At 53.8% G+C, this 24,635-nt stretch overlaps 1 protein-coding gene across 1 annotated transcript in view; it reads left to right on the plus strand.

Moving 5' to 3' along the window:
• Positions 1-21,975, plus strand: part of CCDC93 (coiled-coil domain containing 93) — a gene marked incomplete at its 5' end in the record, with an annotated part of 100,430 nt that extends 78,455 nt beyond the window's left edge. Inside the window, one exon of the mRNA XM_068264795.1 lies at positions 21,190-21,975. Coding sequence (XP_068120896.1) covers positions 21,190-21,243 — 54 coding nt within the window. The remainder of the gene's footprint in view (positions 1-21,189) is intronic.
• Between the last annotated feature and the right edge of the window lie 2,660 nt (positions 21,976-24,635).

Raw genomic sequence — 24,635 nt, forward strand, 5'->3', positions numbered from 1 at the left:
AGTAACTACTACTATCCAACCATTATCTGTATGTATAGCGTGGCTCATTATCTGGATGCGCGGCGTGGCTCATTATCTGGATGCGCGGCGTGGCTCATTATCTGGATGCGAGGCGTGGCTCATTGTCCGGATGCGAGGCGTGGCTCATTGTCCGGATGCGAGGCGTGGCTCATTATCTGGATGCGCGGCGTGGCTCATTATCTGGATGTGAGGCGTGGCTCATTATCTGGAGGCGCGGCGTGGCTCATTATCTGTATGTATAGCGTGGCTCATTATCTGGATGTGCGGCGTGGCTCATTATCTGGATGTGAGGCGTGGCTCATTATCTGGAGGCGCGGCGTGGCTCATTATCTGTATGTATAGCGTGGCTCATTATCTGGATGTGCGGCGTGGCTCATTATCTGGATGCGCGGCGTGGCTCATTATCTGGATGCGAGGCGTGGCTTATTATCTGGATGCGAGGCGTGGCTTATTATCTGGATGCGAGGCGTGGCTCATTGTCCGGATGCGCGGCGTGGCTCATTATCTGGATGCGAGGCGTGGCTTATTATCTGGATGCGAGGCGTGGCTCATTATCTGGATGCGAGGCGTGGCTCATTATCTGGATGCGAGGCGTGGCTCATTGTCCGGATGCGAGGCGTGGCTTATTATCTGGATGCGCGGCGTGGCTCATTATCTGGATGCGAGGCGTGGCTCATTATCTGGATGCGAGGCGTGGCTCATTATCTGGATGCGAGGCGTGGCTCATTATCTGGATGCGAGGCGTGGCTCATTATCTGGATGCGCGGCGTGGCTCATTATCTGCATGCGCGGCGTGGCTCATTATCCGGATGCGCGGCGTGGCTCATTATCCGGATGCGCGGCGTGGCTCATTATCCGGATGCGAGGCGTGGCTCATTATCTGGATGCGCGGCGTGGCTCATTATCTGGATGCGAGGCGTGGCTCATTATCTGGATGCGAGGCGTGGCTCATTATCTGGATGCGCGGCGTGGCTCATTATCTGGATGCGAGGCGTGGCTCATTATCTGGATGCGAGGCGTGGCTCATTATCTGGATGCGAGGCGTGGCTCATTGTCCGGATGCGAGGCGTGGCTCATTGTCCGGATGCGAGGCGTGGCTTATTATCTGGATGCGCGGCGTGGCTCATTATCTGGATGCGCGGCGTGGCTCATTATCTGGATGCGAGGCGTGGCTCATTATCTGGATGCGCGGCGTGGCTCATTATCTGGATGCGCGGCGTGGCTCATTATCTGGATGCGAGGCGTGGCTCATTATCTGGATGCGAGGCGTGGCTCATTATCTGGATGCGAGGCGTGGCTCATTATCTGGATGCGAGGCGTGGCTCATTATCCGGATGCGCGGCGTGGCTCATTATCCGGATACGCGGCGTGGCTCATTATCCGGATGCGAGGCGTGGCTCATTATCCGGATGCGAGGCGTGGCTCATTATCCGGATGCGCGGCGTGGCTCATTATCCGGATGCGCGGCGTGGCTCATTATCTGGATGCGAGGCGTGGCTCATTATCTGGATGCGAGGCGTGGCTCATTATCTGGATGCGCGGCGTGGCTCATTATCTGGATGCGAGGCGTGGCTCATTATCTGGATGCGAGGCGTGGCTCATTATCTGGATGCGAGGCGTGGCTTATTATCCGGATGCGAGGCGTGGCTCATTGTCCGGATGCGAGGCGTGGCTTATTATCTGGATGCGCGGCGTGGCTCATTATCTGGATGCGCGGCGTGGCTCATTATCTGGATGCGAGGCGTGGCTCATTATCTGGATGCGCGGCGTGGCTCATTATCTGGATGCGCGGCGTGGCTCATTATCTGGATGCGAGGCGTGGCTCATTATCTGGATGCGAGGCGTGGCTCATTATCTGGATGCGAGGCGTGGCTCATTATCTGGATGCGAGGCGTGGCTCATTATCCGGATGCGCGGCGTGGCTCATTATCCGGATACGCGGCGTGGCTCATTATCCGGATGCGAGGCGTGGCTCATTATCCGGATGCGCGGCGTGGCTCATTATCCGGATGCGCGGCGTGGCTCATTATCTGGATGCGAGGCGTGGCTCATTATCTGGATGCGCGGCGTGGCTCATTATCTGGATGCGCGGCGTGGCTCATTATCTGGATGCGAGGCGTGGCTCATTATCTGGATGCGAGGCGTGGCTCATTGTCCGGATGCGAGGCGTGGCTCATTATCTGGAGGCGCGGCGTGGCTCATTATCTGGAGGCGCGGCGTGGCTCATTATCTGGAGGCGCGGCGTGGCTCATTATCTGGAGGCGCGGCGTGGCTCATTATCTGGATGCGCGGCGTGGCTCATTATCTGGATGCGCGGCGTGGCTCATTATCTGGATGCGCGGCGTGGCTCATTATCTGGATGCGCGGCGTGGCTCATTATCTGGATGCGTGGCTCATTATCTGGATGCACGGCGTGGCTCATTATCTGGATGCGGGGCGTGGCTCATTATCCGGATGCGAGGCGTGGCTCATTATCCGGATGCGCGGCGTGGCTCATTATCTGGATGCGCGGCGTGGCTCATTATCTGGATGCGCGGCGTGGCTCATTATCCGGATGCGCGGCGTGGCTCATTATCCGGATGCGAGGCGTGGCTCATTATCCGGATGCGCGGCGTGGCTCATTATCCGGATGCGCGGCGTGGCTCATTATCCGGATGCGCGGCGTGGCTCATTATCCGGATGCGCGGCGTGGCTCATTATCCGGATGCGCGGCGTGGCTCATTATCCGGATGCGCGGCGTGGCTCATTATCTGGATGCGCGGCGTGGCTCATTATCTGGATGCGCGGCGTGGCTCATTATCTGGATGCGCGGCGTGGCTCATTATCTGGATGCGCGGCGTGGCTCATTATCTGGATGCGCGGCGTGGCTCATTATCTGGATGCGAGGCGTGGCTCATTATCTGGATGCGAGGCGTGGCTCATTGTCCGGATGCGAGGCGTGGCTCATTATCTGGAGGCGCGGCGTGGCTCATTATCTGGAGGCGCGGCGTGGCTCATTATCTGGAGGCGCGGCGTGGCTCATTATCTGGAGGCGCGGCGTGGCTCATTATCTGGATGCGCGGCGTGGCTCATTATCTGGATGCGTGGCTCATTATCTGGATGCATGGCGTGGCTCATTATCTGGATGCGGGGCGTGGCTCATTATCCGGATGCGAGGCGTGGCTCATTATCCGGATGCGCGGCGTGGCTCATTATCCGGATGCGCGGCGTGGCTCATTATCTGGATGCGAGGCGTGGCTCATTATCTGGATGCGAGGCGTGGCTCATTATCTGGATGCGCGGCGTGGCTCATTATCCGGATGTGCGGCGTGGCTCATTATCTGTATGTATAGCGTGGCTCATTATCTGGATGCGCGGCGTTGCTCATTATCTGGATGCGCGGCGTTGCTCATTATCTGGATGCGCGGCGTGGCTCATTATCTGGATGCGCGGCGTGGCTCATTATCTGTATGTATAGCATGGCTCATTATCTGGATGCGCGGCGTTGCTCATTATCTGGATGCGCGGCGTGGCTCATTATCTGGATGCGCGGCGTGGCTCATTATCCGGATGCGCGGCGTGGCTCATTATCTGGAGGCGCGGCGTGGCTCATTATCTGGAGGCGCGGCGTGGCTCATTATCTGGAGGCGCGGCGTGGCTCATTATCTGGAGGCGAGGCGTGGCTCATTATCTGGAGGCGAGGCGTGGCTCATTATCTGGATGCGCGGCGTGGCTCATTATCCGGATGCGCGGCGTGGCTCATTATCCGGATGCGCGGCGTGGCTCATTATCTGGATGCGCGGCGTGGCTCATTATCTGTATGTATAGCGTGGCTCATTATCTGGATGCGCGGCGTGGCTCATTATCTGGATGCGCGGCGTGGCTCATTATCTGGATGCGCGGCGTGGCTCATTATCTGGATGCGCGGCGTGGCTCATTATCTGGATGCGCGGCGTGGCTCATTATCTGGATGCGCGGCGTGGCTCATTATCCGGATGCGCGGCGTGGCTCATTATCCGGATGCGCGGCGTGGCTCATTATCTGTATGTATAGCGTGGCTCATTATCTGGATGCGCGGCGTGGCTCATTATCTGGATGCGCGGCGTGGCTCATTATCTGGATGCGCGGCGTGGCTCATTATCCGGATGCGCGGCGTGGCTCATTATCTGGATGCGTGGCTCATTATCTGGATGCGCGGCGTGGCTCATTATCTGTATGTATAACTTGGCTCATTATCTGGATGCGCGGCGTGGCTCATTATCTGGAGGCGCGGCGTGGCTCATTATCTGGAGGCGCGGCGTGGCTCATTATCTGGATGCGCGGCGTGGCTCATTATCTGGATGCGCGGCGTGGCTCATTATCTGGATGCGCGGCGTGGCTCATTATCTGGATGCGCGGCGTGGCTCATTATCTGGATGCGCGGCGTGGCTCATTATCTGGATGCGTGGCTCATTATCTGGATGCACGGCGTGGCTCATTATCTGGATGCGGGGCGTGGCTCATTATCCGGATGCGAGGCGTGGCTCATTATCCGGATGCGCGGCGTGGCTCATTATCTGGATGCGCGGCGTGGCTCATTATCCGGATGCGCGGCGTGGCTCATTATCCGGATGCGAGGCGTGGCTCATTATCCGGATGCGCGGCGTGGCTCATTATCCGGATGCGCGGCGTGGCTCATTATCCGGATGCGCGGCGTGGCTCATTATCCGGATGCGCGGCGTGGCTCATTATCCGGATGCGCGGCGTGGCTCATTATCCGGATGCGCGGCGTGGCTCATTATCTGGATGCGCGGCGTGGCTCATTATCTGGATGCGCGGCGTGGCTCATTATCTGGATGCGCGGCGTGGCTCATTATCTGGATGCGCGGCGTGGCTCATTATCTGGATGCGAGGCGTGGCTCATTATCTGGATGCGAGGCGTGGCTCATTGTCCGGATGCGAGGCGTGGCTCATTATCTGGAGGCGCGGCGTGGCTCATTATCTGGAGGCGCGGCGTGGCTCATTATCTGGAGGCGCGGCGTGGCTCATTATCTGGAGGCGCGGCGTGGCTCATTATCTGGAGGCGCGGCGTGGCTCATTATCTGGATGCGTGGCTCATTATCTGGATGCATGGCGTGGCTCATTATCTGGATGCGGGGCGTGGCTCATTATCCGGATGCGAGGCGTGGCTCATTATCCGGATGCGCGGCGTGGCTCATTATCCGGATGCGCGGCGTGGCTCATTATCTGGATGCGAGGCGTGGCTCATTATCTGGATGCGAGGCGTGGCTCATTATCTGGATGCGCGGCGTGGCTCATTATCCGGATGTGCGGCGTGGCTCATTATCTGTATGTATAGCGTGGCTCATTATCTGGATGCGCGGCGTTGCTCATTATCTGGATGCGCGGCGTTGCTCATTATCTGGATGCGCGGCGTGGCTCATTATCTGGATGCGCGGCGTGGCTCATTATCTGTATGTATAGCATGGCTCATTATCTGGATGCGCGGCGTTGCTCATTATCTGGATGCGCGGCGTGGCTCATTATCTGGATGCGCGGCGTGGCTCATTATCCGGATGCGCGGCGTGGCTCATTATCTGGAGGCGCGGCGTGGCTCATTATCTGGAGGCGCGGCGTGGCTCATTATCTGGAGGCGAGGCGTGGCTCATTATCTGGAGGCGAGGCGTGGCTCATCTGGATGCGCGGCGTGGCTCATTATCTGGATGCGCGGCGTGGCTCATTATCCGGATGCGCGGCGTGGCTCATTATCCGGATGCGCGGCGTGGCTCATTATCTGGATGCGCGGCGTGGCTCATTATCTGTATGTATAGCGTGGCTCATTATCTGGATGCGCGGCGTGGCTCATTATCTGGATGCGCGGCGTGGCTCATTATCTGGATGCGCGGCGTGGCTCATTATCTGGATGCGCGGCGTGGCTCATTATCTGGATGCGCGGCGTGGCTCATTATCTGGATGCGCGGCGTGGCTCATTATCCGGATGCGCGGCGTGGCTCATTATCCGGATGCGCGGCGTGGCTCATTATCTGTATGTATAGCGTGGCTCATTATCTGGATGCGCGGCGTGGCTCATTATCTGGATGCGCGGCGTGGCTCATTATCTGGATGCGCGGCGTGGCTCATTATCCGGATGCGCGGCGTGGCTCATTATCTGGATGCGTGGCTCATTATCTGGATGCGCGGCGTGGCTCATTATCTGTATGTATAACTTGGCTCATTATCTGGATGCGCGGCGTGGCTCATTATCTGGATGCGCGGCGTGGCTCATTATCCGGATGCGCGGCGTGGCTCATTATCTGGATGCGTGGCTCATTATCCGGATGCGCGGCGTGGCTCATTATCCGGATGCGCGGCGTGGCTCATTATCCGGATGCGCGGCGTGGCTCATTATCTGGATGCGCGGCGTGGCTCATTATCCGGATGCGCGGCGTGGCTCATTATCCGGATGCGCGGCGTGGCTCATTATCCGGATGCGCGGCGTGGCTCATTATCTGTATGCGCGGCGTGGCTCATTATCTGTATGCGCGGCGTGGCTCATTATCTGTATGCGCGGCGTGGCTCATTATCTGTATGCGCGGCGTGGCTCATTATCCGGATGCGCGGCGTGGCTCATTATCCGGATGCGCGGCGTGGCTCATTATCTGTATATACAGGATTGTGGTGCCTAAGTAGCTAGCCACATCAGAATGAGAGAGTGTGGGCCTTTCTGGATGGTACAGAACTTTCTTCCGGTAAACTTCTAGCGTTAACTGGAATTTAGCGATTATGGCATCCTTGATAGTCTGATAATCGCTGTCTTGGTTCCAGGGCCAGTGTTGGGGTCAGTGTCCTGCCGGCATATGTCAGTAGATAGAATTCCACAAAAGTACAAAGGATCTAGAGGTCTCAGTGCTATAAACTCTTAAAGGGAATCTAAACTGAAAGGATATGGATTTTTTTCCTTTTTAAATAACTAGCTGATGACCCGGCGTTGCCCGGGTATGTATTTGGCTGGTGTTGGCTCCGCCCACTTTTTCTAACCCTAGCACAAACACTCAATGACCAAGTTTGTGAGCTTTGGGGTCTTTGGCATCAATAATGTGTATATTACCATAGAAATTAAACATATCAGATAGGTTGTTTATGACTCCACCCCTTTAATGGATTTGGACCCCAGTCACCCAATGACCGACTGTAGCAGGTTTGAGGCATCTGCCATTAACAGTGTAAAAATTGCAGCAATTTATATATTCCACTTGAAAATCAAAAGTTGCATTCTGATTGGCTAATATAGGCTCCACCCACCTCCCTGAATATTTATCAGTCCCCCAGTGACCATCTGGGCAAAGTTTGAGAACCCCACCATTAACAGTGTAAGTGGCTGCAGTTTATATTTTCCCAGTGAAATTTTTTTTGGCTCCACCCACTTTTTGTAACCTTGACACACAGTCACTCAATGACCAAGTTTCTGAGCTTGGGGTCCTTGAGATCAATAATTTGTATTTTTCCAGTGAAATGAAACAAATGGGATTGGCTATTTTTGGCTCCACCTCCTTTTCTGAATTTGAACCCCAGTCACCCAATAACCAACTGTACCAGGTTTGAGGCTTGTGCCATTAACAGTGCAAGAATGGCAGCAATTTTAATATTCCCCTTGAAAATCAACAGGTGAATTTTGATTGGCTATTATAGGCTCCACCCACTTCCCTGAATATTAATCCCAGTCACCCAGTGACCAACTGTGCAAAGTTTGAGAACCCTGCCATTACCAATGTCAGAATGGCTGCAGTTTATATTTTTTCCAGTTAAATTTGGTTTTGGCTCCGCCCACTTTTTGTAACCTGGACACACTGTCACTCAATGAAAGTTAGTGAGCTTTCAGGTTCCTGGCATCAAAATTGTGTGAATAGAAGCAGTTTATCCAGCAACGAAATCTGATTGGCTGTTTGTGACTCCACCCGTTTAGTGAATTTGAACCCCAGTCACTTAGTGACTGACTGTAGCAAGTTTGAGGCCTCTGCTATAAATGTAAGAATGGCAGCAGTGTCAATATTCCCCATGAAAATCAATAGGTGAACTTTGATTGGCTGTTGTAGGCTCCACCCACTTTTCTGAATATTAATCCCAGTCACCCAGTGACCAAGTGTGCCAAGTTTGAGAACCCTGCCAATATGGCTGCAGTTTCATTTCCCATGTAAAAAGTTGTTGTTAGCTCCGCCCACCATTTCTAACCTTACAGTCACTTAATGACCAAGTTTATGAGCTGTGGGGTCCTTGGCATCAATAAGTTGCATTTTCCCATTGCAATTAAACAAATCTCATTGGCTGTTTGTAGCTCCACCCCCTTTTCAGAATGTAAACCCCAGTCTCCCAGTGACTGACTGTACCAGAGTTGAGACCTCTGCCATTAAGAGTGTAAGAATGGCAGCAATGTAAATATTCCCCTTGAAAATTAATAGGTGAATTTTGATTGGCTGTTGTAGGCTCCACCCTTTTCCTGAATATTAATCCCAGTCACCAATTGTGGCAAGTTTGAGAATCCTGCCAATAACAGTGTAAGAATGGCTGCAGTTTACATTTTCCCATTTAAAGAGAATGGCTGAAATTTGATTGGCTGTTTTATGCTCCGCCCACTTTTCCTGGATTTGTAACCTCAGTCGCCAAGTGACCAACTGTGCCAAGTGTGGGGACTCTGGCTTGATTACTGTGAGAATGGCAGCTTTTTCCATTTTTTCCGTTGACGTGAATGGGTGGAATCTGATTTGCTGTTTGTAGCTCCGCCCAGGTGTGCAGGGGGGCCGCGAGACCTCCAGAACACATCATCCCAGGTAGTAAGGGATCTGTGTACCAAGTTTCATTCAAGTCGGTCAAGGCGTTTTCGAGTAATCGCGGCACGTACATACATACGAATAGAGATAGATAGATAGATAGATAGATAGATACCAGTTGCCTGACTCTCCTGCTGATCCTGTGTCTCTAATACTTTTAGCCACAGCCCCTGAACAAGCATGCAGATCAGGTGCTCTGACTGAAGTCAGACTGGATTAGCTGCATGCGTGTTTCAGGTGTGTGATTCAGCCACTACTGCAGCCAGAGAGCTCAGCAGGGCTGCCAGGCAACTGGTATTGTATGAAAGGAAAACGTTCATATCCCTCTCAGTTTAGGTTCCCTTTAAAGACCCCGCAAAATCCACGGAAAATAGCTGCCAAGAAGTAAATTCCTGGACCTGGGCCGGTTCCAAGCCTCGACTGGATTGCTCAAATGGTCCTCTAGGTTCTACCAAATCGAAGAAAGAGGCAACACACTACTGGCTGCAGAATGTTGCTATATTACGGAACAGACACTGAGGTGTTACACACCTGATGAAGGTCCTGCGCGTCCGTAACATGTAGTCTGTTCCGCAGTACAGCAACACACCACTGGCTGCAGAATGTTGCTATATTACGGAGCAGACACCATGAGTTGATACACCCCTGATGAAGGCCCTCCGCGTCCGTAACATGTAGTCTGTTCCGCAGTACAGCAACACACCACTGGCTGCAGAATGTTGCTATATTACGGAGCAGACACCATGAGTTGATACACCCCTGATGAAGGCCCTCCGCGTCCGTAACATGTAGTCTGTTCCGCAGTACAGCAACACACCACTGGCTGCAGAATGTTGCTATATTACGGAGCAGACACTATGAGGTGTTACACCCCTGATGAAGGCCCTGCACGTCCGTAACATGTAGTCTGTTCCGCAGTACAGCAACACACCACTGGCTGCAGAATGCTGCTATATTACGGAGCAGACACTATGAGGTGTTACACCCCTGATGAAGGCCCTGCACGTCCGTAACATGTAGTCTGTTCCGCAGTACAGCAACACACCACTGGCTGCAGAATGTTGCTATATTACGGAACAGACACTGAGGTGTTACACACCTGATGAAGGCCCTGCGCGTCCGTAACATGTAGTCTGTTCCGCAGTACAGCAACACACCACTGGCTGCAGAATGCTGCTATATTACGGAGCAGACACTGAGGTGTTACACCCCTGATGAAGGCCCTGCACGCCCGTAACATGTAGTCTGTTCCGCAGTACAGCAACACACCACTGGCTGCAGAATGTTGCTATATTACGGAACAGACACTATGAGGTGTTACACCCCTGATGAAGGCCCTGCAGGTCCGTAACATGTAGTCTTTTCCGCAGTACAGCAACACACCACTGGCTGCAGAATGCTGCTATATTACGGAGCAGACACTGAGGTGTTACACCCCTGATGAAGGTCCTGCATCTCCGTAACATGTAGTCTGTTCCGCAGTACAGCAACACACCACTGGCTGCAGAATGCTGCTATATTACGGAACAGACACTGAGGTGTTACACCCCTGATGAAGGCCCTGCGCGTCCGTAACATGTAGTCTGTTCCGCAGTACAGCAACACACCACTGGCTGCAGAATGTTGCTATATTACGGAACAGACACTGAGGTGTTACACACCTGATGAAGGCCCTGCACGTCCGTAACATGTAGTCTGTTCCGCAGTACAGCAACACACCACTGGCTGCAGAATGCTGCTATATTACGGAGCAGACACTCTGAGGTGTTACACCCCTGATGAAGGCCCTGCGCGTCCGTAACATGTAGTCTGTTCCGCAGTACAGCAACACACCGCTGGCTGCAGAATGTTGCTATATTACGGAACAGACACTATGAGGTGTTACACCCCTGATGAAGGCCCTGCGCGTCTGTAACATGTAGTCTGTTCCGCAGTACAGCAACACACCACTGGCTGCAGAATGTTGCTATATTACAGAGCAGACACTATGAGGTGGTACACCCCTGATGAAGGCCCTCCGCGTCCGTAACATGTAGTCTGTTCTGCAGTACAGCAACACACCACTGGCTGCAGAATGTTGCTATATTACGGAGCAGACACTATGAGGTGTTACACCCCTGATGAAGGCCCTGCGCGTCTGTAACATGTAGTCTGTTCCGCAGTACAGCAACACACCACTGGCTGCAGAATGTTGCTATATTACGGAGCAGACACTATGAGGTGTTACACCCCTGATGAAGGCCCTGCGCGTCCGTAACATGTAGTCTGTTCCGCAGTACAGCAACACACCACTGGCTGCAGAATGTTGCTATATTACGGAGCAGACACTATGAGGTGTTACACACCTGATGAAGGCCCTGCACGCCCGTAACATGTAGTCTGTTCTGCAGTACAGCAACACACCACTGGCTGCAGAATGTTGCTATATTACGGAGCAGACACTATGAGGTGTTACACCCCTGATGAAGGCCCTGCACGCCCGTAACATGTAGTCTGTTCTGCAGTACAGCAACACACCACTGGCTGCAGAATGTTGCTATATTACGGAGCAGACACTATGAGGTTTTACACCCCTGATGAAGGCCCTGCGCGTCCGTAACATGTAGTCTGTTCCGCAGTACAGCAACACACCACTGGCTGCAGAATGTTGCTATATTACGGAGCAGACACTATGAGGTGTTACACCCCTGATGAAGGCCCTGCGCGTCCGTAACATGTAGTCTGTTCCGCAGTACAGCAACACACCACTGGCTGCAGAATGTTGCTATATTACGGAGCAGACACTATGAGGTGTTACACCCCTGATGAAGGCCCTGCGCGTCCGTAACATGTAGTCTGTTCCGCAGTACAGCAACACACCACTGGCTGCAGAATGTTGCTATATTACGGAGCAGACACTGAGTTGTTACACCCCTGATGAAGGCCCTGCGCGTCCGTAACATGTAGTCTGTTCCGCAGTACAGCAACACACCACTAGCTGCAGAATGTTGCTATATTACGGAGCAGACACTATGAGGTGTTACACACCTGATGAAGGCCCTGCACGTCCGTAAGATGTAGTCTGTTCTGCAGTACAGCAACACACTACTGGCTGCAGAATGTTGCTATATTACGGAGCAGACACTGAGTTGTTACACCCCTGATGAAGGCCCTGCGCATCCGTAACATGTAGTCTGTTCTGCAGTACAGCAACACACTACTGGCTGCAGAATGTTGCTATATTACGGAGCAGACACTGAGGTGTTACACCCCTGATGAAGGTCCTGCGTCTCCGTAACATGTAGTCTGTTCCGCAGTACAGCAACACACCACTGGCTGCAGAATGTTGCTATATTACGGAGCAGACACTATGTGTTACACCCCTGATGAAGGCCCTGCGCGTCCGTAACATGTAGTCTGTTCCGCAGTACAGCAACACACCACTGGCTGCAGAATGTTGCTATATTACGGAGCAGACACTATGAGGTGTTATACCCCTGATGAAGGCCCTGCACGCCCGTAACATGGAGTCTGTTCCGCAGTACAGCAACACACCACTGGCTGCAGAATGTTGCTATATTACGGAGCAGACACTATGAGGTGTTACACCCCTGATGAAGGCCCTGCACGCCCGTAACATGGAGTCTGTTCCGCAGTACAGCAACACACCACTGGCTGCAGAATGTTGCTATATTACGGAGCAGACACTATGAGGTGGTACACCCCTGATGAAGGCCCTCCGCGTCTGTAACATGTTGTCTGTTCTGCAGTACAGCAACACACCACTGGCTGCAGAATGTTGCTATATTACGGAGCAGACACTATGAGGTGTTACACCCCTGATGAAGGTTCTGCACGTCCGTAACATGTAGTCTGTTCCGCAGTACAGCAACACACCACTGGCTGCAGAATGTTGCTATATTACGGAGCAGACACTATGAGGTGTTACACCCCTGATGAAGGCCCTGCACGTCCGTAACATGTAGTCTGTTCCGCAGTACAGCAACACACCACTGGCTGCAGAATGTTGCTATATTACGGAGCAGACACTGAGGTGTTACACACCTGATGAAGGCCCTGTGCGTCCGTAACATGTAGTCTGTTCCGCAGTACAGCAACACACCACTGGCTGCAGAATGTTGCTATATTACGGAGCAGACACTATGAGGTGTTACACCCCTGATGAAGGCCCTGCGCGTCCGTAACATGTAGTCTGTTCCACAGTACAGCAACACACCACTGTCTGCAGAATGTTGCTATATTACGGAGCAGACACTATGAGGTGGTACACCCCTGATGAAGGCCCTGCACGTCCGTAACATGTAGTCTGTTCCGCAGTACAGCAACACACCACTGGATGCAGAATGTTGCTATATTACGGAACAGACACTGAGGTGTTACACACCTGATGAAGGCCCTGCGCGTCCGTAACATGTAGTCTGTTCCGCAGTAGAGCAACACACCACTGGCTGCAGAATGTTGCTATATTACGGAGCAGACACTATGAGGTGTTACACCCCTGATGAAGGCCCTGCGCGTCCGTAACATGTAGTCTGTTCCGCAGTACAGCAACACACCACTGGCTGCAGAATGTTGCTATATTACGGAGCAGACACTATGAGGTGGTACACACCTGATGAAGGCCCTGCACGCCCGTAACATGGAGTCTGTTCCGCAGTACAGCAACACACCACTATCTGCAGAATGTTGCTATATTACAGAGCAGACACTATGAGGTGTTACACCCCTGATGAAGGCCCTGCGCGTCCGTAACATGTAGTCTGTTCTGCAGTACAGCAACACACCACTGGCTGCAGAATGTTGCTATATTACGGAGCAGACACTGAGGTGTTACACCCCTGATGAAGGCCCTGCGCGTCCGTAACATGTAGTCTGTTCCGCAGTACAGCAACACACCACTGGCTGCAGAATGTTGCTATATTACGGAGCAGACACTGAGGTGTTACACCCCTGATGAAGGCCCTGCGCGTCTGTAACATGTAGTCTGTTCTGCAGTACAGCAACACACCACTGGCTGCAGAATGTTGCTATATTACGGAGCAGACACTGAGGTGTTACACCCCTGATGAAGGTCCTGCGTCTCAGTAACATGTAGTCTGTTCCGCAGTACAGCAACACACCACTGGCTGCAGAATGTTGCTATATTACGGAGCAGACACTATGAGGTGTTACACCCCTGATGAAGGCCCTGCACGTCCGTAACATGTAGTCTGTTCCGCAGTACAGCAACACACCACTGGCTGCAGAATGTTGCTATATTACGGAACAGACACTGAGGTGTTACACACCTCATGAAGGCCCTGCGCGTCCGTAACATGTAGTCTGTTCCGCATTACAGCAACACACCACTGGCTGCAGAATGTTGCTATATTACGGAGCAGACACTATGAGGTGTTACACCCCTGATGAAGGCCCTGCGCGTCCGTAACATGTAGTCTGTTCCGCAGTACAGCAACACACCACTGGCTGCAGAATGTTGCTATATTACGGAACAGACACTATGAGGTGTTACACACCTGATGAAGGCCCTGCGCGTCCGTAACATGTAGTCTGTTCCGCAGTACAGCAACACACCACTGGCTGCAGAATGTTGCTATATTACGGAGCAGACACTATGAGGTGTTACACCCCTGATGAAGGCCCTGCGCGTCCGTAACATGTAGTCTGTTCCGCAGTACAGCAACACACCACTGGCTGCAGAATGTTGCTATATTACGGAACAGACACTATGAGGTGTTACACCCCTGATGAAGGCCCTGCACGCCCGTAACTTGTAGTCTGTTCCGCAGTACAGCAACACACCACTGGCTGCAGAATGTTGCTATATTATGGAGCAGACACTATGAGGTGGTACACACCTGATGAAGGCCCTGCACGTCTGTAACATGTAGTCTGTTCTGCAGTACAGCAACACACCACTGGCTGCAGAATGCTGCTATATTACGGAGCAGACACTATGAGGTGGTACACCCCTGATGAAGGCCCTGCGCGTCCATAACATGTAGTCTGTTCCGCAGTACAGCAACACACCACTGGCTGCAGAATGTTGCTATATTACGGAGCAGACACTATGAGGTGTTACACCCCTGATGAAGGCCCTACACGTCCGTAACATGTAGTCTGTTCCGCAGTACAGCAACACACCACTGGCTGCAGAATGTTGCTATATTACGGAGCAGACACTATGAGGTGTTACACCCCTGATGAAGGCCCTGCGCGTCCGTAACATGTAGTCTGTTCCGCAGTACAGCAACACACCACTGGCTGCAGAATGTTGCTATATTACGGAGCAGACACTATGAGGTGGTACACCCCTGATGAAGGCCCTGCGCGTCCGTAACATGTAGTCTGTTCCGCAGTACAGCAACACACCACTGGCTGCAGAATGTTGCTATATTACGGAGCAGACACTATGAGGTGTTACACCCCTGATGAAGGCCCTGCGCGTCCGTAACATGTAGTCTGTTCCGCAGTACAACAACACACCACTGGCTGCAGAATGTTGCTATATTACGGAACAGACACTATGAGGTGTTACACCCCTGATGAAGGCCCTACACGTCCGTAACATGTAGTCTGTTCCGCAGTACAGCAACACACCACTGGCTGCAGAATGTTGCTATATTACGGAGCAGACACTATGAGGTGTTACACCCCTGATGAAGGCCCTGCGCGTCCGTAACATGTAGTCTGTTCCGCAGTACAGCAACACACCACTGGCTGCAGAATGTTGCTATATTACGGAGCAGACACTATGAGGTGTTACACCCCTGATGAAGGCCCTACACGTCCGTAACATGTAGTCTGTTCCGCAGTACAGCAACACACCACTGGCTGCAGAATGTTGCTATATTACGGAGCAGACACTATGAGGTGTTACACCCCTGATGAAGGCCCTGCGCGTCCGTAACATGTAGTCTGTTCCGCAGTACAGCAACACACCACTGGCTGCAGAATGTTGCTATATTACGGAGCAGACACTATGAGGTGTTACACCCCTGATGAAGGCCCTACACGTCCGTAACATGTAGTCTGTTCCGCAGTACAGCAACACACCACTGGCTGCAGAATGTTGCTATATTACGGAACAGACACTATGAGGTGTTACACACCTGATGAAGGCCCTGCGCGTCCGTAACATGTAGTCTGTTCCGCAGTACAGCAACACACCACTGGCTGCAGAATGTTGCTATATTACGGAGCAGACACTGAGTTGTTACACCCCTGATGAAGGCCCTGCGCGTCCGTAACATGTAGTCTGTTCCGCAGTACAGCAACACACCACTGGCTGCAGAATGTTGCTATATTACGGAGCAGACACTGAGTTGTTACACCCCTGATGAAGGCCCTGCACGTCCGTAACATGTAGTCTGTTCCGCAGTACAGCAACACACCACTGGCTGCAGAATGTTGCTATATTACGGAGCAGACACTATGAGATGGTACACCCCTGATGAAGGCCCTGCGTCTCCATAACATGTAGTCTGTTCCGCAGTACAGCAACACACCACTGGCTGCAGAATGTTGCTATATTACGGAGCAGACACTATGAGGTGTTACACCCCTGATGAAGGCCCTGCGCGTCCGTAACATGTAGTCTGTTCCGCAGTACAGCAACACTTTGCAGCCGGTGGTGTGCCACCTCTTTCTTGGATTTGGTAGGAGCTGACATAAGAGCTGATGCCCTCCTTGGAGGAGGAGAAGCTCCAACCTTCCTACAGAAGAGAAGAAATCTAGCAGAATTCATATTATATCCGATTTACACATAAATCCTACCAAGGAAAAGACGTCACATTTGCGTTCAGTAAAGCATTGTGAATCCAGATATATCAAACATGAATATGAAACTGTGAATTATAGTTGAGAGCGTGTTTTGCTCAGCAGCGGTGTGATTTGTGTGAGAATCGGTCAGGGTGTGTGCTTCAGGGCTGACCTTCCTCATTTCTGTAAGAAAGGTGCTGCTAGCATATTTATAGAATAATAAATGCTAACACTCCCATAACGTCAGTTCCCAAAGCACGTCACTTAGGGGTAGTATTTGACTCCTTTATTCCTCATGTTCACTCCATAACCAGCTCCTGACATCTCCAACTCAAAAACATCTCTCATCTGTCCTTTTCTCACTCAGGACATTACTATAATGTGAATACACGCTCCTATTATATCTCTTATACAGTGGTACAGAGGCGCCAGTGGTGTAAAACATTGATAAAAGGTTTAAAAAGAGGGAGGCTAGTGGTGGGCTTACCTCCCCGATGTAAACACAAGATAAGGTTGATTTTTTTCAACAAAAATAATTTATTCCCACACTCCAAAAAATTGCAACGCGGTTCACGTTTTCGTCATCAGCGGCGCTAAGCTGAACTACCCTCTACACGAGTTGTTATACTCCTGTTTATGGCCTGATGAAGTGTGATGTGCCCACGTAACGCGTTGCCATTTTTTGCCGTAGGTGAATAAATTATTTTTGTTGAATAAAAAAAAATCACCCTTATCTTCTGCTTACATCGGGGAGGTAAGTCCACCACTAGCCCCCCTTTTTTTTAAATCTTTTATCAACGTTTTACACTACTGCCGCCTCTGTACCACTGTATACAATTTAAGTCCACCCCTGGTGGAGGGGATTTGGCCCCTTTCTTCTGAACTACAAAGAGCGACGTCTTAATCCTGTCTGCCAAGCTCTTCATTGGCTGCCAATTACCCAGAGGATCCAGTTCAAACTCCTAACCCTAACCTACAAAGCTCTCCACAATCTCTCTCCCCGGTACATATCCTCACTAATCTCCAGATACCAACCCAACCGCAATCTCAGATCTGCACACGAGCTTCTGTTGTCCTCCAGACAATATGATGTACAGCAGGGGTCCCACAATCAGGCAGGCAGAATGTAATATACAGCAGGGGTCCCACAATCAGGCAGGCAGCATATAATGTACAGCAGGGGTCCCACAATCTGGCAGGCAGAATGTAATGTACAGCAGGGGTCCCACAATCAGGCAGGCAGAATGTAATGTACAGCAGGGGTCCCACAATCAGGCAGGCAGAATATAATGCACAGCAGGGGTCCCACAATCAGGCACGCAGAATATGATGTACAGCAGGGGTACCACAATCAGGCAGGCAGAATATAATGTACAGCAGGGGTCCCACAATCAGGCAGGCAGAATATAATGCACAGCAGGGGTCCCACAATCAGGCAGGCAGCATATAATGTACAGCAGGGGTCCCACAATCAGGCAGGCAGAATGTAATGTACAGCAGGGGTCCCACAATCAGGCAGGCAGAATATAATGCACAGCAGGGGTCCCACAATCAGGCAGGCAGAATATAATGTACAGCAGGTGTCCCACAATCAGGCAGGCAGCATATAATGTACAGCAGGGGTCCCACAATCAGGCAGGCAGCATATAATGTACAGCAGGGGTCCCACAATCAGGCAGGCAGCATATAATGTACAGCAGGGGTCCCACAATCAGGCAGGCAGAATGTAATGTACAGCAGGGGTCCCACAATCAGGCAGGCAGAATGTAATGTACAGCAGGGGTCCCACAATCAGGCAGGCAGAATGTAATGCACAGCAGGGGTCCCACAATCAGGCAGGCAGAATGTAATGCACAGCAGGGGTCCCACAATCAGGCAGGCAGAATGTAATGCACAGCAGGGGTCCCACAATTAGGCAGGCAGAATATAATGCACAGCAGGGGTCCCACAACCAGGCAGGCAGCATATAATGCACAGCAGGGGTCCCACAATCAGGCAGGCAGCATGTAATGCACAGCAGGGGTCCCACAATCAGGCAGGCAGCATGTAATGTACAGCAGGGGTCCCACAATCAGGCAGGCAGCATGTAATGCACAGCAGGGGTCCCACAATCAGGCAGGCAGAATGTAATGCACAGCAGGGGTCCCACAATCAGGCAGGCAGAATGTAATGCACAGCAGGGGTCCCACAATCAGGCAGGCAGAATGTAATGTACAGCAGGGGTCCCACAATCAGGCAGGCAGAATGTAATGCACAGCAGGGGTCCCACAATCAGGCAGGCAGAATGTAATGCACAGCAGGGGTCCCACAATCAGGCAGGCAGCATGTAATGTACAGCAGGGGTCCCACAATCAGGCAGGCAGCATGTAATGTACAGCAGGGGTCCCACAATCAGGCAGGCAGAATGTAATGTACAGCAGGGGTCCCACAATCAGGCAGGCAGAATATAATGTACAGCAGGGGTCCCACAATCAGGCAGGCAGAATATGATGTACAGCAGGGGTCCCACAATCAGGCAGGCAGAATATGATGTACAGCAGGGGTCCCACAATCAGGCAGGCAGAATATGATGTACAGCAGGGGTCCCACAATCAGGCAGGCAGAATATGATGTACAGCAGGGGTCCCACAATCAGGCAGGCAGAATATGATGTACAGCAGGGGTCCCACAATCAGGCAGGCAGAATATGATGTACAGCAGGGGTCCCACAATCAGGCAGGCAGAATATGATGTACAGCAGGGGTCCCACAATCAGGCAGGCAGAATATGATGTACAGCAGGGGTCCCACAATCAGGCAGGCAGAATATGATGTACAGCAGGGGTCCCACAATCAGGCAGGCAGAATATGATGTACAGCAGGGGTCCCACAATCAGGCAGGCAGAATATAATGTACAGCAGGGGTCCCACAATCAGGCAGGCAGAATATGATATACAGCAGGGGTCCCACAATCAGGCAGGCAGAATATAATGCACAGCAGGGGTCCCACAATCAGGCAGGCAGAATATAATGCACAGCAGGGGTCCCACAATCAGGCAGGCAGAATGTAATGCACAGCAGGGGTCCCACAATCAGACAGGCAGAATGTAATGCACAGCAGGGGTCCCACAATCAGGCAGGCAGAATGTAATGCACAGCAGGGGTCCCACAATCAGGCAGGCAGAATGTAATGCACAGCAGGGGTCCCACAATCAGGCAGGCAGAATGTAATGTACAGCAGGGGTCCCACAATCAGGCAGGCAGCATATAATGTACAGCAGGAATCCCACAATCAGGCAGGCAGAATGTAATGTACAGCAGGGGTCCCACAATCAGGCAGGCAGAATATAATGTACAGCAGGGGTCCCACAATCAGGCAGGCAGAATATAATGTACAGCAGGGGTCCCACAATCAGGCAGGCAGAATATAATGTACAGCAGGGGTCCCACAATCAGGCAGGCAGAATATAATGTACAGCAGGGGTCCCACAATCAGGCAGGCAGAATATAATGTACAGCAGGGGTCCCACAATCAGGCAGGCAGAATATGATATACAGCAGGGGTCCCACAATCAGGCAGGCAGAATATAATGTACAGCAGGGGTCCCACAATCAGGCAGGCAGAATGTAATGTACAGCAGGGGTCCCACAATCAGGCAGGCAGAATATAATGTACAGCAGGGGTCCCACAATCAGGCAGGCAGGCAGCATATAATGTACAGCAGGGGTCCCACAATCAGGCAGGCAGAATATAATGTACAGCAGGGGTCCCACAATCAGGCAGGCAGAATATGATGTACAGCAGGGGTCCCACAATCAGGCAGGCAGAATATAATGTACAGCAGGGGTCCCACAATCAGGCAGGCAGAATATAATGTACAGCAGGGGTCCCACAATTAGACAGGCAGAATATAATGTACAGGGGGGGTCCCACAATCAGGCAGGCAGCATATAATGTACAGCGGGGGTCCCACAATCAGGCAGGCAGCATATAATGTACAGCAGGGCTCCCACAATCAGGCAGGCAGAATATAATGTACAGCAGGGGTCCCACAATCAGGCAGGCAGCATATAATGTACAGCAGGGGTCCCACAATCAGGCAGGCAGAATATAATGTACAGCAGGGGTCCCACAATCAGGCAGGCAGAATATGATGTACAGCAGGGGTCCCACAATCAGGCAGGCAGCATATAATGTACAGCAGGGGTCCCACAATCAGGCGGGCAGAATGTAATGTACAGCAGGGGTCCCACAATCAGGCAGGCAGAATGTGATGTACAGCAGGGGTCCCACAATCAGGCAGGCAGAATGTGATGTACAGCAGGGGTCCCACAATCAGGCAGGCAGAATGTGATGTACAGCAGGGGTCCCACAATCAGGCAGACAGAATATAATGCACAGCAGGGGTCCCACAATCAGGCAGAATGTGATGTACAGCAGGGGTCCCACAGTCAGGCAGGCAGATGGGTTTGTTTTATACTAAACTTGCACGCCAAAAACCGTTGTCTCGAATTAAGAAAAAAGAGAAAATCAGGAAAGGGGCAAATCTCTTTCACTCGTCTGTTGTCTTACCCACATCTGTATGTTTGTGTTCTGTATCCGCCCAGCAGCATCTTGTGTAATAACTCTGCTCTCTGCCTCCAGGAATGCCGCAAGAACGAGATGCTGCTCACTAAGCTGAAGGATCGCACCCCCTGATGAGCTCCGCCCACCCTGTGCTGCAGCAGAAGTATCACGCCCCTGATGAGCTCCTCCCACCTTGTGCTGCAGCAGAAGTATCACACCTGATGAGCTCCTCCCACCTTGTGCTGCAGCAGCTGATGTATTACACCCCCTGATGAGCTCCTCCCACCGTGTGCAGCAGACGTATCACACCTCCTGATGAGCTCCTCCCACCTTGTGCTGCAGCAGCTGATGTATCACACCCCCTGATGAGCTCCTCCCACCCTGCGCAGCAGACTTATCAACCCCCCGATGAGCTCCTCCCACCCTGTGCAGCAGACGTATCACACCTCCTGATGAGCTCCTCCCACCTTGTGCTGTAGCAAATGTATCACACCCCCTGATGAGCTCCTCCCACCTTGTGCAGCTGAATTATCACACCCCCTGATGAGCTCCACCCACCTTGTGTACTGCCCCCAGCTGCAGCACCAGAACTGCCTCCAGCACTTCATCAGAGACTGAACCTGTTCACATTGGAGGCAGTGCAGAGAATGCAGTTCTACTGGATGGAGTTGCATCAGACAGCACAGTGGCTGCAGGTGGTGGGGGAGGGGCTCTATGGGCTAGTCACAGGTCAGTGGCCAGACAGTGAGAGCATCAAAGGGCATGTGACCATGCTGAATCTGGGATTTACCTTTAAATGACACCGCTGTGAAATGGAGGGGAGGGGATTGTGTTATAATTGAATAAATGCAGTTTTCTCACAAACTGATCTGTTGGTGTTTTGCTGAAATGTGGGAAAAAGTGAGACTGGGAGGGCCCGGCAGAGAGAGAGAGAGGGAAGAGACTGGGAGGGCCGGCGGTGAGGAGGAAGAGGCTGGGAGGGGCAGTGAGGGAGAAGAGACTGGGAGGGCTGGCGGCGAGAAGGAAGAGGCTGGGAGGGCCGTCAGTGAGAGGGAAGAGGCTGGGAGGGCCGGCGGCGAGAGGGAAGAGACTGGGAGGGCCGGCAGTGAGAGGGAAGAGGCTGGGAGGGCCGGCAGTGAGAGGGAAGAGGCTGGGAGTGCCGGTGGCGAGGAGGAAGAGGCTGGGAGGGCCGGCAGTGAGAGGGAAGAGGCTGGGAGGGCCGGCGGCGAGAGGGAAGAGACTGGGAGGGCCGGCAGTGAGAGGGAAGAGGCTGGGAGGGCCGGCAGTGAGAGGGAAGAGGCTGGGAGGGCCGGCAGTGAGAGGGAAGAGGCTGGGAGGGCCGGCAGTGAGAGGGAAGAGGCTGGGAGGGCCGGCAGTGAGAGGGAAGAGGCTGGGAGGGCCGGCAGAGAGAGAGAGAGGGAAGAGACTGGGAGGGCCGGCGGCGAGAGGGAAGAGACTGGGAGGGCCAGCAGCGAGAGGGAAGAGACTGGGAGAGCCTGCAGAGAGGGAAGAGACTGGGAGAGCCTGCAGAGAGAGCGGGAAGAGGCTGGGAGGGCTGGCAGTGAGAGGGAAGAGACTGGGAGGGCCGGCAGTGAGAGGGAAGAGGCTGGGAGGGCCAGCAGAGAGAGATGGAAGAGGCTGGGAGGGCCGGCGGCGAGAGGGAAGAGACTGGGAGGGCCGGCAGTGAGAGGGAAGAGGCTGGGAGGGCCGGCGGCGAGAGGGAAGAGACTGGGAGGGCCGGCAGTGAGAGGGAAGAGGCTGGGAGGGCCGGCAGAGAGGGATGGAAGAGGCTGGGAGGGGCAGAGAGAGGGAAGAGACTGGGAGGGCCGGCAGTGAGAGGGAAGAGGCTGGGAGGGCCGGCAGTGAGAGGGAAGAGGCTGGGAGGGCCGGCAGAGAGAGATGGAAGAGGCTGGGAGGGCCGGCGGCGAGAGGGAAGAGACTGGGAGGGCCGGCAGTGAGAGGGAAGAGGCTGGGAGGGCCGGCGGCGAGAGAGAAGAGACTGGGAGGGCCGGCAGTGAGAGGGAAGAGGCTGGGAGGGCCGGCAGAGAGAGATGGGAGGGGCAGAGAGAGGGAAGAGACTGGGAGGGCCGGCAGTGAGAGGGAAGAGGCTGGGAGGGCCGGCAGTGAGAGGGAAGAGGCTGGGAGGGCCGGCAGAGAGATGGAAGAGGCTGGGAGGGGCAGAGAGAGGGAAGAGACTGGGAGGGCCGGTAGAGAGAGATGGAAGAGGCTGGGAGGGGCAGAGAGAGGGAAGAGACGGGGAGGGCCGGCAGTGAGAGGGAAGAGGCTGGGAGGGCCGGCAGTGAGAGGGAAGAGGCTGGGAGGGCCGGCAGTGAGAGGGAAGAGACTGGGAGGGCCGGCAGTGAGAGGGAAGAGGCTGGGAGGGCCTGCGGCGAGAGGGAAGAGACTGGGAGGGCCGGCAGTGAGAGGGAAGAGGCTGGGAGGGCCGGCAGAGAGATGGAAGAGGCTGGGATGGGCAGAGAGAGGTAGAAGAGGCTAAGAGGGGCAGAGAGAGGGAAGAGACTGGGAGGGCCGGTAGAGAGAGATGGAAGAGGCTGGAAGGGGCAGAGAGAGGGAAGAGACTGGGAGGGCCGGCAGCGAGAGGGAAGAGACTAGGAGGGCCGGTGGTGAGGGGGAAGAGGCTGGGAGAGCCAGCAGAGAGAGGGAAGAGACTGGGAGGGCAGGTGGCGAGGGGGAAGAGACAGGAAAGGGCAGCGAGAGGGAAGAGACTGGGAGGGCCGGCAGAGAGAGAGGGAAGAGGCTGGGAGGGCCGGCGGTGAGGGGAAAAAGACTGGGAGGGCCGGCAGTGAGTTGGAAGAGACTGGGAGGGCTGGTAGAGAGAGGGAAGAGACTGGGAGGGCCGGCGGTAAGGAGAAAGAGGCTGGGAGAGCTGGCAGAGAGAGGGAAGAGGTTAGGAGAGGCAACGAGAGGGAAGAGACTGGGAGGGCCAGTAGAGAGAGATGGAAGAGGCTGGGAGGGGCAGAGAGAGGGAAGAGACTGGGAGGGCCGGTAGAGAGAGATGGAAGAGGCTGGGAGGGGCAGAGAGAGGGAAGAGATGGGGAGGGCCGGCAGTGAGAGGGAAGAGGCTGGGAGGGCCGGCAGTGAGAGGGAAGAGACTGGGAGGGCCGGCAGTGAGAGGGAAGAGGCTGGGAGGGCCTGCGGTGAGAGGGAAGAGGCTGGGAGGGCCTGCGGCGAGAGGGAAGAGACTGGGAGGGCCGGCAGTGAGAGGGAAGAGGCTGGGAGGGCCGGCAGAGAGATGGAAGAGGCTGGGATGGGCAGAGAGAGGTGGAAGAGGCTGGGAGGGGCAGAGAGAGGGAAGAGACTGGGAGGGCCGGTAGAGAGAGATGGAAGGGGCAGAGAGAGGGAAGAGACTGGGAGGGCCGGTGGCGAGAGGGAAGAGACTAGGAGGGCCGGTGGTGAGGGGGAAGAGGCTGGGAGAGCCAGCAGAGAGAGGGAAGAGACTGGGAGGGCTGGTGGCGAGGGGGAAGAGACGGGAAAGGGCAGAGAGAGGGAAGAGACTGGGAGGG

The sequence above is a fragment of the Hyperolius riggenbachi genome, unplaced genomic scaffold (assembly GCF_040937935.1).
Source record: "Hyperolius riggenbachi isolate aHypRig1 unplaced genomic scaffold, aHypRig1.pri scaffold_155, whole genome shotgun sequence".
In the NCBI taxonomy this organism is placed as follows: domain Eukaryota; kingdom Metazoa; phylum Chordata; class Amphibia; order Anura; family Hyperoliidae; genus Hyperolius; species Hyperolius riggenbachi.